The 19,678-nt window shown below is 39.3% G+C and overlaps 1 protein-coding gene across 3 annotated transcripts in view; it reads right to left on the bottom strand.

Annotated features, from left to right (window-relative positions):
* The window catches only part of ITGA8 (integrin subunit alpha 8), a 113,361-nt gene that overhangs the window by 69,245 nt on the left and 24,438 nt on the right, over positions 1-19,678 (bottom strand). For all 3 annotated transcript variants that reach the window (XM_064505992.1, XM_026098730.2, XM_064505993.1), the window contains exons 10-13: positions 19,594-19,650; positions 19,350-19,402; positions 13,469-13,674; positions 11,563-11,754 (exon numbers count right to left, since the gene is read on the bottom strand). In XM_064505992.1, the coding sequence (XP_064362062.1) occupies positions 11,563-11,754; positions 13,469-13,674; positions 19,350-19,402; positions 19,594-19,650 (508 nt within the window). The remainder of the gene's footprint in view (positions 1-11,562; positions 11,755-13,468; positions 13,675-19,349; positions 19,403-19,593; positions 19,651-19,678) is intronic.

Here is a 19,678-nt window from a genome sequence, read left to right as displayed (position 1 = left end):
TGCCTTTCAGATGGTTAGGATTTAACAAGTTTAAACAAGTATGTTTAAACTGATGCTCCACATGGGTAACAGCCTGTCCTACAACGAATTCCATTGAATAATGCCCTGGTAGGGGAGGATATGGACAGTTTATGGGTCTGATCCTCTTTTTGTACAACGTTTACATTTCTCTACTTCCACTGGCCTTACAGAAATATGCTTCAGGGTCAGGAATACTTTAAATGGCAGAAGAAAATGAATGTTCCTTCTATCTCCTTTTTGGGACATTTATGAGTCATTTTCATCAATGGCTTTTGTAGACAATTTGCACACAGTACCAAAACCCAAAGATATTTTCATCTTGAAATAAACAACTGTGGCGAGACATAACCATCACCATAAAGGCTATGCAACGCACATGACAAAACTTTCCCTGGCAGCTCCCAGATAGCAGCAGGCACAATAACCCCAAAAGATTTAATGTTCTGTTTCTCATAAAGAAAATGGAAAGAGAAGCATTGTGTCATAAACAGATAGTGAAAGACAAGATGGAAGGATTTCCATTAGATCTGTCCTTCCTGGCTGGATGTTCATTACAAATTCTGCAACAGATCAACTCAGGACATGTTCTGTTTTATACTGGGACTAGATAACCCAAAAGGATTCGGTACAAGGCTAGGTTATGGCAGAGATAAAATAGGCAGATATCCAGGACTTATCCAGACCCTGGATTTGTGGTGATTTCAGAACCTGATCTTCCACTAAAAATAAAGCACTCCAACGCTTCATGAGCACAAGGGAGAGCTTGAACACCCAACTTGAGGAAGCTTGATAATATGTAGCCTGTTTGAATTTGAAGCTAAAAAGAATGACTCTGTGAGATATGGTTAGTCTCTCTAGTGCAAATGAGCCCTTAATTTGAATACCTAGAACTCTGTAGAGTTACGTCCCCACTATTTTGGCAGCCCCACTCTAATATTAAAGGGGAGAGACTTCTGCACATCTGTTTAAGAGTTAAATGATGGCTTCTTTGGGACAGAACCCAGCCTGTTTGAAAACAGAGGGCAATGGGCCTAGGGGAGCAATGATAGGCCCCAGGCACAAAAAGACTGCTTTTGCATGCGCAGTCTTTCTTTCTGCACTGTCACCTCATCCAGGCTTGGAGCCACAGCAAAAAGGCTGAGGACATTCAATCAGGGCCTACGTGAGCATATACTGGCAGTGGTGACTTCTTTCATCCTGCTCTGGTCTGGAAGCTGTTACTTGATCCCTGACATGTCCTTTATTCTCTGCTCTAGACTATGCTTGCTCTTGAGCTAAAGAGCTTGTGAAATTATTAAGTAGAAAAAAAGGACTGAACAACGAATATGCAAACAATAAAACATACTTCTATACAGTGGTGACATGTAAACTCTAAAATAAGGACCAAGTCATTATATGTCCAGCCAGAATATTCACTGGAAGGTCCATTAGGGTTAGGCTCTGCTTTTACTTGTTCTGCTACAGAACAGTAGTTTTATTCTTCTTTCTTTCATTGTCTTGTGGGGTCCAAATCCTATACCCATCATTAGAAAAACATCTATTTTTGACATAGATGGAAATTCATGATATTTGAATTCACATCAAATCAGAGTCATTTACACACAGAAGTTTTGAATTTATTGTGTGCTCTGCAGAGGAAAAGCTATTAATCATTTCCATGAAAAAATGCATGAGAGGTCTAAATTATCTGGTTTGGCAACTTTTCCTCTCCTAAAAATAGAGACAAGTTGTCTTTTTTCATTGCTTGTTACTGCTAAACATGCAATATCACTGATGCAAAGGTCACTAGCTGAAAAATAACAGTTTGACAAGGAATTTGGAATTCCATAGCAAAAAAGTCAGCTTAACTAACTATCTGCAACCCCTCCAAACACAGCCTGAAGAAAATCATTTGCATACAAGAACCTCTGACTGCACGTTTGCATTTGTCAGGGTTTATTTTCAAGCCTTGATTAAAAAAATATATATATAAAGACAGAGAGAAAGAGAAAGAAGTTTCTGAATCACAAAATCTTCCTCACTTTTTTTCTCATATTTCATGTTTTCAGGAGGATGAGGGACCTTCTCTTCACAGATTTGAGCAAACGATCACTCTGCCTATGCCATCTCATGGAGATAATCCTCTACCAGCTGCTACCCTTCAGAGAAGCAGAGGGCTGCAAGGGGGGCCGCTGGCAGCAGGGTGGCAGCAGCAGGTTGGTTCTGCCTCATTGCTGTCACCGAACAAGTGAGCTGTGGGGCTCACAACCACGCTGTGCAATAACTATGGAAACAGGCATCCAGCGATCCTGAAGGAATTTTCAACTTTCTTTTCTACACAGCTTGAGGGCTGTGTATATGGAAAAAATTCTCATGGATGTTACTAAAATCCCAGCTGGTGGAGTTCATAGAGCTTAATCATGAGACAAATGTCTTTGGTACACACTTAACTGGAGTCAAGCGGCACTGGGCAAGTGAAAGAATCCTCTACTTATTTCCCTGATCAAACTTTATTTTGCTCCAAAGAAAAGCCTTGCTTTTCTTGCAGATTAGGATGTAATCTAGTGAAGAAAGTCCATTTTCTGAGATAAAAACATAAGAAGTTAAGGAAAGAACAGTAACGGATGGCACTGAAAGGCACGATGGGCTTTGTAAGCCGGTCTCTCTACCTGCCGCTTCTTCCCTGTGACTGTGGCAGACCTGAAAGGCTGTGTGCTAAAGGGCAGAAACTTGCCACAATGCCAAAGGCATGAGTTTCCCACCAGATGGAGGAAACAGGTAGATGAACTACATTCTGGAAGAAGTCAGGACAACTGGAGTCACTCAGGCCCAGTCTAACCAAGAGATACTCATTTATTAACCTGAGCAACAAATTCTTTCAGCCCCTGGTATTTTTAGAGAACTTCTCTCCCCTGTGCAAGATGCAACCCCCAGGGAGTCTGAGGATGGGCCTACAGCAGGGAGGACACATGCCATGCTTAGCATACTCTGCTTGGCTGGAGTCTGTCCAGCAGCCCCAGGTGAAATGGTGGAGGCATTGTATCTCCACTGCTCACTCCATGGTGGGCAGTGGCCACAAGCAACACCAGTCACTGAAGAACTACATAATTGGCACAACTTCACTTTCAAGAAACCCCAAAACAATAGACAGCTGAGTCATCTTCCCCACCACAACTCTATCTATCAGGATACAGGCATGAAAACGTTCACTTTAAGGGCTCAGAATGATTTGCTGACAGCTTTAAACACCACTTTGACAGTCTGCCAGTTTAGTGGCATAGTATAAATAGTAACTGGAAAACAATTAGAATCCTATGTGAGTGCAGGTGCTGATGGAAACTTCATAAAAGAGAGAATGAGAAAATTGAATAACTGGAAACCCTGTTAAAAATCTTTGTGGGCCTCTTTCCTTCTTTTCCTCAGCTGATCTGGTGCCAAGAAGGTCCATGATTAGATTTCTCTTTCTGTCTTCTGCTGATTTCAGGGAGCCCTAAATTCCCAAATCCCAGCTGGAAAGGTCTGGTCTGGAATAAAGTTCCTTTAAAGGGCCATTACTACAGCCTTGATCATAATAAAGGATACAGAATTACCCAGTTCAGCTAACATTATTCAAAAATTTTAGATGAAATCTACAGACAACCATCATAATTACTTTTTTCTAAATCTACCATTCACAACTGCCTTGATTCTTCTCCATTTTTCAACAATTCTGGTAGCAAGTCTGTTAATAACAACTAAGGCTAATTCATTTCAACGTTCCCCTTTTGTCTGAATGAGCCCCTTTCCCAATACAATGTTGTTATTCACTTCATGATACTACAAACAAATCCAAAGGGGGCAGTTAATGTTCTATCACTTCAGTGAATCCCTACTTACTGGGATTAATTGCTTTATTCTTATACTCCACAGGGCACAATACTGTTAATTGTACTAAATCTCTCAAAGAATTTTAGAAAAGCATATCTGTAAATCAAATAGATAACACTAATTTGCTATAAAATGAACATATTTGCAGGAGATTCTTGGCTTGTCACCTCATTTTCCATTGACTATTAATGTGAAAACATACTTAGCTCGTAGAAACACTTCAGCTTTGCTGCATTTGCTGGCAGAACCTATGCCCTTGTTCTGGCTCCCACACTCAACAATGCTCATCAGAGCAGACACAGCTTTTCATTGATTTGATCTTTTTTGTCTTCTACAAATCTCCTGGACCAACTCCATAATTTAATCATCATTAGATTACAATTCTGTGATATTGTTGGCACACTGCCTACTGCTCTCAAAAAATTATGAATGCTGAAGAACACTTGCCTCTCAGAAAGAAACTTGAGGGTTTTCTTCCTGCTGTTTGAGTTAATGTACTTAGCAGATGGAGCTGTTAAAAACTCCTATTTTAATAAGATTAGAGTGGATTACTGAAGTTCAGAGGACTTGTCACAGTTGTTTCCTTCTTAAAACGTATCTAGAGCCATTTGTTTATATTAACTACGTGTTACTCTTAAGATAATAACCGAGCCAGAATAAGGAGACCCAAAGATGCCTTTATCCTTTTCCCTGCACTGACAAAGGCTTGACTAAAAGAATAACCAAAAGAACAGGCCAGCAGAGCTGGGTCCATTAAAACTGGGATACATTGAAGGTGAACTTTCAGCAGCACTGACCTCAGGGGGACTCTCCAAGTTAGTAGAGAAGACTTACACAAGTGTCTAAGCAGGCAAGGAGCAGAAACAATACTGCATAATCTATTTCAGCAATTAAGTAATTAACTAATCAACGGCCTTTGAATGGTGAATTCACCCAGAGCACTGCTCAAAATGTTGTTGCATGTTGTTAAAAGAAACTGGTTAAACAATTCTGGCTGACAAACATATTTGAAGAAACCACAGTCTGCCAAAGGATATGCCACAAGAATAAAGCAAACAATGAGTTGAGTAAGTTATCCATTATAAACTACTTGCTCAGCTATAATCAGCCATCAAGTGACTGAACATATGCTGAAATGTGAGGGTGGAAACTATACAGCCTCCAAATGCCTAAGCCCTGCACGGATAGATGAACCAGCTGGAAGTACAGCACCATCACCTAGATAATCACAGATGCCAAGCACTCACGGGGACCAGCCTTGAACAGATGCCCAGAAGCAAAAAAGAAAAGATTTTCTTTCTCATTAAACACATTTATGGATTTCTTTTGTTACTGTCAAAACTGAATGACATTATTAAAAAAAAAGATAAATAAAATTATAAATAAAATAAACTACATTTCAAAATGCAAACCTAAGATGAGACCTTATTCCCTGCTCTTGTCAAGGTCTCTTGACAACACAAACAAGAGTCAGTCAGGATGGAGCAGAGACTCTAAAGCCCCAGATTTAGCTAGAGGGCAGTGGAAGCTGCGTCAAAAACTATCATCAGGTTGCTCATCTGTTCCAGCATAGAGGACAGGCAGGGAGGCTGCGCTGAGGCAGACACTGCAGAAGATCCTGGGCAAACCTTGAGAAGCTGCAGTTACAGAGACTGCCAGGGCTATATGGACTCCCAGGGTGATGGGCCTCTCCGGTGCAGCCTTAGGTACAGCACAATGCTGCTTTGCCATGCCCTAACCCTAATCACACCACTGGAAAGTGCAGCACAGAATCTCACACATAATTTCTGTGAACTGCCACTGTATTTGCACAAAAAAATAATGAAAAAAGCAAACTTTCCCCTGTCTTTCATCATTATTCACTCCATTCACTGTTCCCCCCTTTTTATCTTAATCCTGTTTGTTTTTTTTTTACACTGCTGTCAATCCAGAGTAACTGCACTAAGTCAATATTGACTTGATATATGGCAGCATAAGTGAGGTCTTCTAATATTACTTCCTAGAACACAATTTGCAAAAAAAAAGTGAAATTAAGATCTTTCAACCAAACAATCTATCTCCTGAATTTATGTTCTGGTCTCTTATCCTAGAAGTACAGCATTAAGCCTCAGACCACTTTTTCTATATCTTTTTGTTTTGTTTACTTTTTCAGGTTTGTTTCACAAGATGTAAGATGGGAAAAGAATAAAGGAATCTCAGTTACCAAAGAAAATCTGCACAAATAAATTAATAGAAAAATAGAGAGAAAAATAGAAAAGCTATCATATTAATTATTGTAATAGCTGAGCAATGGATGGGTTGTGAAAGGTAGCCTCTGCCACTTGGCATCTGGCCAGCAAACACCCTCCTGAGGGCGAAATAGGAAAGGGAACTGGAAATGGCTCATCTGTTGAATGTTGATGTTATGGTTATGGCAATATTAGTAAATTAAACAGTGCCAGGTAATGTGCCTGTGTGCCAGATCTGCCCTGTCTATGCTGGTATCATTAGAATGGGCCTGACACAGTCGGCTAATGCCAACCTGCAGTCTCCAAAAAATGGTCAGGAGTTAGCATTAAACAGACACCCTTCCCTAAAGGCGGGATGCATGTTGCCACCCTGTTTGGGCAAGAAAGTGAGTTTAATAGTATGAACGTGGACACAGTTCAGAACCAGAGAACAGTCACAGGCATATTTAATTTACTAGTATAGATATCGCTTAAAAGGATTAACTGGTCTTTCCTTCAAATCCTAGGTGCATACTGGAGAGATCCTGGATATCTCAGACAAGTATGGTACAAAGCTTGTCAATGCTGTGCTTAGACTGGGTGAGCTGCACATTCTGTTTATCCTCTTGAACAACCACACTGAGAAGAAAGGGTAGGACTTGCTACGTTAGATCTATCTGACAGACATGCTTCATCTGCCTTCCTTTTACTGCTTCCCTCTCACTAGTCTTATCTGACTATGAAGTTTGGTCAGCTTCTGCCTAACTCTTACATGACTACTAAGCAAGGAATAACCCTATCTCTTTGTCGACACCACCACCACTGTTTGGCATTGCAGTTCTTCTGCTAAGTGAGGCACAACACTTTGTTGGGGCTCGAGATGAAAAGTAACACTGGTGACAGAGGACAGGTTGCATGTCTTAAGTGACATGGCTGTCGGGAGCATCAGTGTAGCATTCTGCCTCTGGTGCTTCCCAGCGTCGACAGTTTCTCATTGCTTTCAAAGCAGACTGAGCCTGCAAAGCACAGAGTAGTGTATTATCACTCAGATGTGTGTTGATAAAGGAGTAGTTCTGGGCACATGTCACCTGGAGTGTCTGTGAATACAACATAATTTACAGAAGTCCTTCTCTGGACATCTGTGGAGATGTAGACCAATGGTCGTGCTTAACAACAAAACATCTTCCATGTTGAAAAGTCAGACAAATCCCTGTATTTTTACACTGCTAACAGTAGAGGTCCGTTACTGTTACATTGATAACATCTATGTCAGCGCAGCTGAAGACAGATGGTCATTACACTGATGGGACTGCTAATAAGCAGGGAAAGCAGCTCTGTCTGTATGCTGAAACTACTAGAGAAAGTTCGATTTTTAGATACATTGACTAAGTGACCACTCAGCTGTTTGTATGCTCTGCTTTGTGCAGTGAAAAGCTGCATGAGTGAACTAAATAGAGCCAGAGTATGGGCTTGAGCACTGTGTTGTTACTGTCCAGATTATTACATTGTTAGCACAGACTCTGATCTGATTTTAGTCTGTGCAAATTAGTAATCTTCCAAATTAGTACTCTCCCAGGAGGGTTTCATCAGGTCATGGTGAGCCGTGCTGTGCCACATGGCCCCAAGGCCAGACCACAGTTCTTGGTTTACTTATTTTCTTGCAAAAACATAATCACTGATACTGATGGAAAAGATTTGGCATTGCTATTTTGTCAAGTACAAATTTCAGTTTTCTATTCTGTGGGGAAGATTCAGGTTTTTTTGATGTTAGATGAGGTGGAAATGGTTCAATGGTAAAACATCTATTAGAGGCAATGCTTTAACCAGACACAAGTTACACTTTAAACACTGCCACCAGTTACTCTTTATTTAAAAATGCACGCTCTGCTGCAGCATGATTGGAGTGCCATTTGCTTCTGCATAAGGAACAAGCAAGTAAATTTCCTTCCACAGGACTCCTAGGATGCTGAGGGAGTGAATATGACACAGATCTGTAAAATAAAAGTGGACTGGAGAAGGAGTATTAGAAAGCATTGTTTAATATCTTTTCAGTGTAAGAAGTAGGGCACATTCAATGAAACTATATAAAGTGAGAAGTTCAACACTTGAACGAAATGCAGTGAAAAGAATTACTTCTTCACAAAACATGTAGTTAGGCCATGGAGCCCCCCGCCACAGGTTTTTGTGGGTGTTAGAATTTTAGGTGAGTTCAAAAACTGATTAGCCAAATTAATGGAAGAGAAGTCTACCAAGGTCTATTAAATTTAAAATGCCACCTGTGACTCAGGGACACCTTGCTCTTCCAGATGGTTAGGGACAGGTGAATATTCTGGGAAATACCACAACTGTACTCTTCCCTGGATGTCCATCAGCCATGGTTGGAGACAGGCTATGGTGCTAGACAGATCTTTGATCTTACCAGTTCTTCCCTGCCCACTCCACTACGGTGCAATTAAATGTGTCCCTGGTAATTTTTCTCCCATATTAGTTATGCACCTTCCCTCACTTCAGCTGTTTACCCAGGAGGGACAAGGGGGTCTTCCTCTGCCTTTGCTAGATAAGACCAGGAAGCAGGAGCTGGCCTCTCTTCCTTTGCTGGCCAGGAGTAGCAGGCAGAGAAGGAAGGAAAAGCCACCCCTCCACCCCCTGGAAAGCTGGGGGATTTGAACAGCACTGAGTGTTAGGCAGCCTTTGTCTGCTCCCTATTTCCTTCTCTGTTCCTGAGCTTATATTGGCATTTAGATGAAGAGAGAAAGGTATCACTTGCTACATCAAATGAGATGGGCTGTTCTTCTCCAGGAGAAAATGAGGTAAATTCCAGCCTGACTCGAACCTCTAACCAAGACAGGCTTTAACCTTTCTCCCATGGGAGAAAAATTTGACTGTGGTTCACCCTCACTATTTAGGAACTTTATTTCCTAAATCGTAACTCAGTCACCTGCTGCACTAAGAGCACTGGTCCCTGGGCTCAGTAAAGAAAGACCGTGGCAAAGTGCGCGTATACCTACAGCCAGCCATTACAGCTAGCTCTTCTCAGTCTCTAGGGAACTGAAATTCTGAGAGTGATTAGTCAACATAATTCTTTTTTCTATTTATAAAAGGGTTGGGTTTATAATACATTTTCTTACATATATATTTACTTCTTAAAATTTTATAATTTTCATAATATACATGTTAAAAAGCTTAACTGAAAAATGCTGAAATTTTTCCTAATCTTTCACAACCCTCTCTGAACCACAGCCATGATGAGCAGTTTGGGAAGCAATGAATTACAGAGAGTAGTTTCCTAGACCTTCTAATCAACAAATAGCTCTCAGCTGACTTCTAAAATAAAACTTCCTTCCTGTTCCTTCCTAGCTCTACCACTCCTTTCCCCTTTGTACAAGGGCTGCCCTTCAGGATTTCTGTTCACGAGGTGGAGAGGAAAAGCTTTTTGATGCAAGAAGGATTACTTGACTGCCTGCTGTGTTTGCCCTGGACATTTCCCCATATTCTTTCTTTTCTTTCCTTCTTTTTCCTAGGGGAAGGTATTCCATTGTTGTGTTAACATTGTGGCAAGGTTGCACTATTTTTACAGCTTTATTTTGGTGCTTCAAGTCTTTGTGGAGCAAAGAAGAGGTGGCTGATTAATAGTAAGACTTTTTGGTCTGCCATTTTCTGACAGGTTCGCACTAGTGCTCTAGACTGCTCATCCAGGTATTCAACTGAGGGAAAAGCTTGTTATGATAAATGTAGTTACTGCTTTAAAATAAGTTATTCAGGTAACTAAAACCAGCTCAACTCCCTTCTAGCACACAGTAAGCTGATATCACAGTGCAAAATTCTTCAAATAGGATGCAAAAAGGAGCCAACAATGACAAGCAGGATAAATCCAGTAAATCTCTCAATTGAACTGACTATAACAGTCAGTGCACATTTAGAGAGATCCAAGCCTGTCACTCAAAATCTTCATTAATAAGCTTAAAAGATGTTCCATAAAAAGTATTTTAATATATTAGTTAGACTTTTACTCTTCATTCTTACCAATATGGCTCAAAGACAACCTGAAAGGATCTTTCCTTTGCCTCTTTCTAGCTTTCAATCTTAGAAATGTCAGGAATGTAATATCCTGTTTTCTTTTGGTTTTGCTGGGGGCCTGGTGGGTACTTAAGAGAATGTTTAAACCGCACAACTTTATTAAAGAGCTCCTTTGTCAAAAGAACCTCATTAGTCATGGACAATGAAAGACTATCAACACCATCAACAAAATGCAAACAAAAGGTCAAAACAGAGTTTAAAGCCCTTTCTTTTCTCAAGTGCTAAAGGTCCTCTCACTTCAGGCAGTCTTGTGACTGCCTCACTTTCTTACTCTGCAGTCAGCTTTTCTGTCTGGTACGACCTTAATTTCTACTGTAAACACACCTCCCCAGAAACTCTCTTCCTATCTTTTAAGAAGAAACCTCTTCCAAGTTCTTTACAATCCATCACAAAAAGACAAAAGAGATCATACTTTTTGTCCCTTTGAAAATCACTACTTTCACTTTTGAAACAATACAACTTTCACCAGCCTTGAAAAAAGCCAAGCTAACAAAAGTGATTTCATAGTGAGTTATGAAATATAGACTATTAGAATTCTGCTGTGGATCAACCTTTCACAATGAAAAAAACATAATGATCTATTGCACACTCTTGTTAGGCTTTTGAATTCTGACAGACAGAACAGATTTGCTTCTAGAGGACAGAGAGTAAATACAACTACATTTAAAATATCTTAAACATTCAGACAGCCTATAATGCTAGGAACATTCCTCTTAGGGAAAAAAAAAAAAAACCCAACACCTCCTCCACAGAAAAACTCACAAGAAATGTTACAAAGTTGATAAATTTCAACAGATTTCAGGTAAACTAATAGGGAAGAATCAAAGCTAACCTGAAAAGGCAGAGTCCATAGAGCAGAATGAACACAAAAAAAGCATGGAAAGGCTCAAATGAAATCTCTGCCTTTAAGCAATGTCTTTGTATTTTCTGTGCTTTTTTTGTAATGAGATCAAAGCCATTAAGAACCTATATATAGCCCAGTGTCTCTTCTGAAAGCAAAGTTTTAAGAAAATAACTTAGCAACAAAACAAAGTCAATCCCTTCTTCTATAACACAACGTGTTTTTAATTAAGAAAGAATGTCAGGATGAAGGAGACATTACAAGTTCAATAAGCTGAGAGCATTCAATTTTTGAAAGCGGGGAAAGAGTTAAGCTTTTTATTGCAAACTTCACATGTTTTATGTTAATGAAACTATTTAAGACCTTTCTTGCACTTCTGATCATGTCTTTTCACAGGAAAGGGAGTATTTGTTTTGTCTGATTTTAACTCTCAGGAAAGTAAGCTAGAACTATCCAAAAATATGTCTATTCTTTAAATTGACCTCTGCCTCCCAAAAGGAGAAGTTTAGGCATGATGCATTTTCCAGAGAATTGAAATATGGAATTCTCTTTCTTCTGGAAAAATCTTACCTGGGTAATCATTCTTGTCTACATCTGAGTCTCCTCTTAGAGTGAAGCCAAATCCCGAAGGCATGGACTGTGAGGCCCAGGCTCCACTGAGAACCTGGGAAGGGTTAGTATTTAACCCATCACTGTATCCATTGTAAATGAGCACTTTACCTCTTCTGTCTTCTCCTGCAAATGGTGCACCGATAGCAATGTCTGTAGCATAATAAAAGAATAAAAAGAATGGACACAATTAAAATAAAGCAAGAAGTCCCTGCAGGAAAACAGACATAAATGGCTTCTGCTATATACATCCCAGAACTATGACTCTGCACTTCTTTAAGGTTTCTAGTTTTAAGCCAAATACATAAAAATATTAAGCATCTCTTTTATATGTGAAATTTTCATGACAAAGGCTCACAAATATCCAATCTACACTGGATTCCTCTGCCATATTTCTAGGGAATTTAATGAACTTTACTAAACCAACACTTAATGAATGGCTGCTCCTACTTCTATCTGTTTACATAGACACAAATTTTCCCTGATTTCCTCTATCACTTAATTAACAAGGAACAGCTGTTAGAAAAAACTCATTTTGCTCTTTTTCCAGACAAAAAACATAGAGGAAAAATATTCGCAAACATCCAGTGCTTTAGTATGCAAAAGAGAACAATGGAATACAATGTTTTCATCTCTATCAAGCAAACATTGAGAAATGAGAATAGGAGAAATGGGAATATTACTGAGTTACGCATTCAACAGGAGACCTTAGGCATTACACAACTGAGCACTGCAATACTTAAAAACAAGGTGCTGCACCCAAGAAGTGAAATTTACAGTGCTCTTTTCAGGGCCTACACATGGAAGTGGGGAGAATCATGTATCCAGATTGAGATTCAACAGCCATGCTAACTGAGCTAGCCAATAGGAAACATTGAAGGAGGATATGTATCTACAGCTCTAGTCTTTAGGTTATCATCCAGCTGAAGGTGGGCATCTTTATTATACTTGACTTCAGAGCCTGGAATTCCTGCTTTCACTCAGGCACTGAAGCTCTATGGCTGGCATCATCATTCATGAAGTAGAAGACCTTGGCTCTAGATCCTTCTCAGCCTTCTCTGTAACAGTAAAGGTAAAAAGCAAGAATGTCTCCTCCCTTCCTTACCAGAATGCCAAAGAGCTGGGAGACCAGTCTTCCCCGCCTGGAGAAGCTGAGAGCCTCTGCTATTGCTCATAGGTGGGAAACAAAGAACTCTCCACTGTGGATCCCAGCTGGACCTACGATGGGATTCCAGAACAACCAGGGAGGGTACTCTCAACCCACTGGGTTCCTTCCACAGGATGGGATTCAGATTTTTGTGTACCCTGGACTTCAATACAGTCCTATGGCTCCTCAGATAATTATCCCAGCATAGGAGCCATAAACTGGCCACTTTGCCCTAGAGTCTAATGGCTAGAGCTCTGCAAAAAAGAGCCCTCAAGCTAAGGAGGGGCTACGTCCACTGGTTTTTCCTCAGTGAGCAAGCTATCTTTAAGCTTTTGCTGTGCAAAACAACTCCTCCACAAAAAACTCCTTAGTGTTTCAGATGCAGAGATGCCTGATTTGCAAATCTCTAACATCTTGGAAATAGGAAGTCAAGAAAAGCATGCAGGAAAGACTGGGGTGCTACCGGCCATGCCTAGGAGCCTAACTCTAGGTACTCAAGACATCCAGGCTACCTCAGACAATTATGCAAGTTATACAGTTTTGCTGGATTGCTTTCCTGAACTTAGGCTCTTGAATTCTTACTAAATTGCAGTTTACTTATGTGGATGCTTTGTTGAATGTGTGGCATAGGCATTTGAAAAAGATCCCATTATGCACCATTTAGCCATTCTTAATTTTAACATTACACAGAAATATATTACAATATTCTATATAGATTACCATTATATCCATCCTGATTGAGATCTCCAAGGTGTGTGATTGCACTGCCAAATCTCCCAAAAACTTCAGTGCCTGTCAGAATTTGTGCATCTCGGAAGAGGAAAGCACTTTCTTGAAGGTATAGATAAACTTGCCCAACTTCTTTAGGCTTGCTCTCAAATTCTCTTTCCATGAAGAGAGGGGCCCCAACTAAAATATCATCTAAACTGGAACAGTCAAATAAAAAACAGTGTCACTGAGAAAATGAGTGTAATCAATACACAGTTCATGCATTTGTTAAACAGGAAGCAGAGAATTGATCACAGAATCATAGAGAAGGTGAGGTTGGAAGGCACCCCTGCAGATCACCTAGTCCAACTCCTCTGCTCAAAACAGGGTCAACTACAGCAGGCTGCCCAGGACCATGTCCAGTCAGGTTTTGAATATCTCCAAGGATGGAGACTCCACAACCACTCTGGGCAACCTGGTCCACTGTTCGATCACCATCACAATCAAAAAGATTTTTCTTACGCTTAAATAGAATTCCTTGTATTTCAAAATATGCCCACAAAAGACAATGAAATGCTACACTTTCCAATTAATGATCCAGGGATCTGCAACATAACTCAGAGATGATCTGTTACTGGAACAAATTCTGTAGATCTAGCCTACTAACAATGCAAGTGAGATGCAAATTTTACTATAAAGTCTAGATCTTTTTCAAAGTTATAGATCAATATGTGAACAATAGAACAAAAATTGCCACTTTCAGGAGATTTTTTGCGGTAGTATACATGAAACACAGGTACAGCATCAATGAATAGAGAATCCCTCAACACTAACGCAGATGGAAGATGGGAGACAAAGATGAAGCTTCACTGCTGAAAACTCTTCGGTTGAATATGAGGTAAATGAGTAGCTGCAGTGCGTAAGTAATTTGCTATATTAAGTATTAAAGAGAAAAGACATCAAAAAGTCAGAGAAAATGAGGCTGGAAGGAAGAAGTCCTTCTGTCCATTATGATACTCCAATAAGAAGAGAGACTAATCAAAGGATATTTTGCATTTTGTTCTAACATGGGGGTGTTTTGGAGTATGTTACCAATATTTATTTGGCAGAATAAAAGACCCTTTATTGGAGAATAAAGAATAAAATCAAGCAAGATTGATAGATACATGCAACAAGTAGAAATATTCCTAGCAGTTGATTCTGAGATATGAACCAATATTAGATGAATTTCTAAGGGTTGCTTTAACGCCCTTAAAAACTAATAGGAAAATTCCCATTATATTCAGTGGACACGGATCATCCATATTAAGGAACTCTGTTACTGCAAACAATTAGTACTATTTGATCCTAGAATTTTTAACTTGGAAAGCATATTCTCTTGCTCTAACATGAAACTTTGTAAAACTTGTAGAAAACGCTCATCTTTCAATTCACCGTATTCACAATACTGATGCTTTCACAAAGGCTTTATCCATTAAGAAAGCAATTAGTAAAAAATGCACTACATTCTGTTTTCCTTGATCTTTACAGAAAAATCCATAGACTGTAGAGTAACTCAGCTAGTATTTTACCATAGACATATGGTAGGGTTCTAACATACACCATAGAATTTAATTCAGAGTATCTCACCTAAAAGCCTTTAATCACATTGTAGAACTTTTACATTCTATAAATTGTGACAAAATAATTATAGAAATGATATTTTTGCATTAAGTTTTATAGTTTGTTTCCATAAAGGAAATTATAATTCAAAATATCAGGTCACTTTCATAAGGTTGTTCTTTTCTTTATATGTCAGATAGTACCCTATGGCATGGATAACTAAAAGAGGAAGGAAGTAGATGCTGACTTAACATCAAAGGTGGAGTTTTCCTTCCATACTAAACATCAAAAGTCCTCCTCTACTAACGGAAGGTGTTAGTGGCTGGGACAGAATGTTAGCAGAAACTGTTGCCATAAAACAATAGCAACAACACAAACAGATCACAAATGTTCTGTACAAGGTATTTTACATGTGTTATGTACAAAAAGCATTACACAGTAGCACTATCATCAATTATTATTTTATTACAGCACAGTCCAGACGTTCCCATTGAGACTGGGACCCCATGGTGTTATGCGTTGTATAAACCATGAAGTAAAAGATGAGCCTTGCTCACATGATTGTACAGTCTAAGTAGAAAAGGCAGACTATAAGGGAACATTTTACAAATAAAGAATTGCAAGACTATAAGGGAATATTTTACAAATAAAGAATTGCAAGACTAAGGGCAGACTTTCAGCAGTGGTAGAGAACCAAGATTCAGAGCCAGGAAACTCAGTTCATCAATGGAAAATAAGTAGATACCTGGATACCTTTAAAACACTGGTCCATGGAGCAGTATTCAGAGTGCCTACCTTGATGATTCATGTGCCTATATCCAAAGAAGAGAGGAAGAATATCCATTTTCTAGTGTGGCCTAAAATTCCCTAGGCAGAAGCCTAAGGGGATGAAACACAGGTCTTCCTTACCCTGCCTACCCATTTCTCAAACTGCTGTCACCGATCAACCCAGAATGCAAGATTCACAAGGTGAGGAGGAAAGCAAGCAGACAGGTGCTGGAGCCTGTTGTCTAGGGATTACGGCATCCCAGCTGAAAGTGCACAGTCCTGGATTACTTTTCTAGGAAAATTTATGCTTTGTTAAAAAAGTGATTATGATTGTATAAAATGCATGAATAGCCCAGGGAGCAGAACCCAGTAGTTAAGACGGCTTTTTTTCTGATGTGCTGAGGAAAGAGTGGGAGGAAGGCAGCCATCTGTATTACCCTGACTTATCCCCAAATTGACTATGGGCAGCAGAGCTACCTGAAACATCCATAGCACTTAGCTGGCCTTCCCTGCGGGCCTTGGCATATCCCACCCCTATCAAAGCCTTGCTTCATTTACGCTCTTACTTCTCCCGCTTCTCTGTCACTGCTGAGCTCTGCGGGTCAGGGCAAGCTGCTTTGACAAGTTCTCTGCAAGAGGGAATTCTCCCTCATGCACTCCTAGGGTGTTTTTTTTTACTGTCATAGCAATGTACTACAGTCAGAGAGGAAGGCTTCTTCAGCCTCTGAGATCCTAATTTACTTTTTCCCAGTTTCTCACCAAGTGGGTAACAAGAAAGCAAATATTGCCTACCTTGCTTTATAGTCAGTTTTACTTTCCAGATCCTAAGATTTCAGTATTTAGACCTGAAGCACTCAAGAGGAGTCACTTGTTTGGTTATAAGCGCTGATGTGATTGAAATTATTTATTTTTAGTTGTGAAGAAGGGTACTTCAATTGGCTTTTAATTGGACGAGTTTATGTTTACAAAACTGGGAGTACTGAGCCAAATTCAGGTTGATGTGATCCCCTTTAAAAGACAGCAAGAGCAAGCAAAAACAAAAGTCCCTAGACAATAATATTAAACCACAAATTGCAGTTCAGTTTACAGTGGTATTTTGAACTGCTTCATTAGAGTTATTTCACCACTGCACCAAGATGTTACAGTTCCCACAGTTCAGTGCATTTACATTTCCTCCAGCACATAAAGGTAACTAGCTAGTATTGCTTCCCTTTTGATAAAAAAAAATCATTAAAAAGTACAAGTTAACCATCTGCTGTGACTGTATGCATTTCCTTTGTATGCTGCTGAGTAACAAAAAGCCGAAGTATGGGGAGTGCCAAGAGGTCAAAGTATAACTATGGAGAGCTTTGATATAGGCCAAATAAAAGACTGGTAAACAATTTATTCCATTATTTTTATTGAACTGTTTCAGTCTGAATGGAAAATGTCCTCCTTTTTCTCTTTACTAAGAATGTAGTCCATAAGTTGATGGCAAAGCTTGATTTGCTAGGACTCACTGTGCATTTCTTTTTGTTAGCAGAGGGTAACTATAGGGTAGCTCAAATAATACCCGCAATTTCTGTCATGCCTGCAGCTCTAAAATGGTGTAGGTTTAATGGCAAGAGTCATTCCAGAAAACTTAGCAGAACTGCTGCAGCAGAAGGTCCACAGAGCTGTTCTCCTGGGATGAGCCTAATCTTAGAGTCAAGCCTTATACTTTATAACAGAAACACATCATCCCTATTAATCTTTTCAGCATGTAACTTGATTAGGTTTGATTGATTGATAAAGTAATCACTATCTATCTCCTCTGTCCTTAGCTGCACAAAAACTCCAAGTGAATTTGAAGTAGTCATTTCCCTCTTGCAGTTTTCTTCAGTTTTACTCTCCCTTTCAGATGAATATTTCTATTGACTGTATGTGCAATCCAGCAACTACAGACTGCATATTTAATCAGGCGTTTTTATCAAGTAGAGCTTTTTTGTGTTTTGTTTTGTGTGGGATGTTTGGTTCTCAGACAGAGTCATTAGATTTCCTTTAAGATATAGACTGGGAGACCACACAGACCTCAACAGCAGTTTGATTAAATTATTGACATAAACTGCGGTCTTAGAGGTACACAGAAAATATGAGACCTGCCAAGTAATCCTATGATTCACAGGAAATAACCTGCACAGGAAATAGTTCGGTTTAGTGAGGAATTAACTAGCAAGTCCTCTGAAAGTTTAATGAGTGCCTGTTGTAACTTAGGTCAACATTTCTCCACACTTTCAAGTTAGCAATACCTTATGGCAAGACTAAAATTATCCTGACAATGTATACCATAAATACAGGAATTTTTACCAAAAGCTATGGTACTATGAGTAAATGTGACCTCAGAAGCTTGGAAAGGTTTCGCTACTGTGAAGCCATTGTAGAAACTGCTGAAGCTTTTTTTTTTTTGGAATTGCAATAACATTTTTATTACCTCATTACTTTTCCGTTTTCTTGTATCCCTAACTCTTCCAGGGCCACTGACGGAAAGCAATGATTTAGCCCAAAGAAAGTATTTAATGCACTATATTGAAGCACCTAATATGAAATAATTGCAAGAAAAGAACATGAGGTAGACACATCTAAGATATTTTGCAATAGGCAAAAGTATACACAGCTCTTAATATAATCCTGGCTAAATTCTGCAAACTTCCAAAGCTCTGAGCAGGAGTGATCTTTATCTCCTTGACAGAAAGCTAGTATCAATATTCATTTACTAAAGTTCTGGTCTTCTAAAGCTTTTAATCAGTTCCAAGTTATTCAGTGTTTTGCTGAACAGGGCCTGAAATCCCAGGGAGTGTCACTAGGCATAACTCTGAGTTAAGAGTCATTCTCCCTCAGATAAGCACAATGCCTTTTGTAACAACTATGGGCCACAGATACTTTTTGGTCCTCTAGAAAGTGTAATGATGATGAAACCAGCCAACCAGCAGATGCTGGAGTGAGGAGCTAATGATACTGAAAAGCTCCTAAAACTGAGAACTGAGGCTGTGGCTAGTCTACATGTGGGAAGATTTATCTGCTTTTGAGAAAAGGAGAATGAACTGTTCTGCTTTTGACTTTTCCTGTCTCTTCCCAGGAGCAGCTAGCACTGTTTATTCACTGTATCTCTAACTGGTTCTGTTTCCTCAGAATTTGGACATTCCCACTCTGCCACACTGCTTTGAAAAGATCTTCAAGAAGATAAACTTACCCAAACTAGGATGGTGAGTATTTAGGCCACTGTGATTGCACAAAGGTAAGCCTATGCCAACAATTAAAATTATAAAAGCAGAAAAGCTAAGAGAAGCATTTTAAGGTATAAAGCACCTGAAACCCTGTGTTTATTAATAAATAAACTTTTGCTATTTAGGTAGGAATCATCATGACTATTCACTGATAGTTTTTGTCACTGTCACTTTAAACACTATTTCCTAAAACTGAAATTTCCTGGAGAGATTGGGGTATGTGGTATCAGGCATTGCTTCTATGTATGTTCAGTGGGAGATGAATGTATTTGGTAACCTACCCGTCATTGTTAACATCAGATACTGCAACAGTGTACCCAAAATAAGAAGCCATCTGGAAATAAAAAACAACAGATATGCAGTCATATCGTGTATCAATTTTTTAAAGTTTTACTGATAAACCTCTTTGTTTCTATGGAGCTTAATTCTAAATGATAAAAATATTTTATATATTCTTGAAACTACATTGATGAAATTATATCCTCTAGAGATACAATACTTCATCTTGTAGTTCCTTGACATTACCTGTTCCCCAGTGAAGTTCTGGATAAAGGTCAGGTCTGAAGAATTAATAATTGAGACCTGGTAATAGAAAAATACAAAGTTTCAA

The sequence above is a fragment of the Dromaius novaehollandiae genome, chromosome 2 (assembly GCF_036370855.1).
Source record: "Dromaius novaehollandiae isolate bDroNov1 chromosome 2, bDroNov1.hap1, whole genome shotgun sequence".
NCBI classification, from domain to species: domain Eukaryota; kingdom Metazoa; phylum Chordata; class Aves; order Casuariiformes; family Dromaiidae; genus Dromaius; species Dromaius novaehollandiae.
This window is presented reverse-complemented; position numbering and strand designations above follow the sequence as displayed.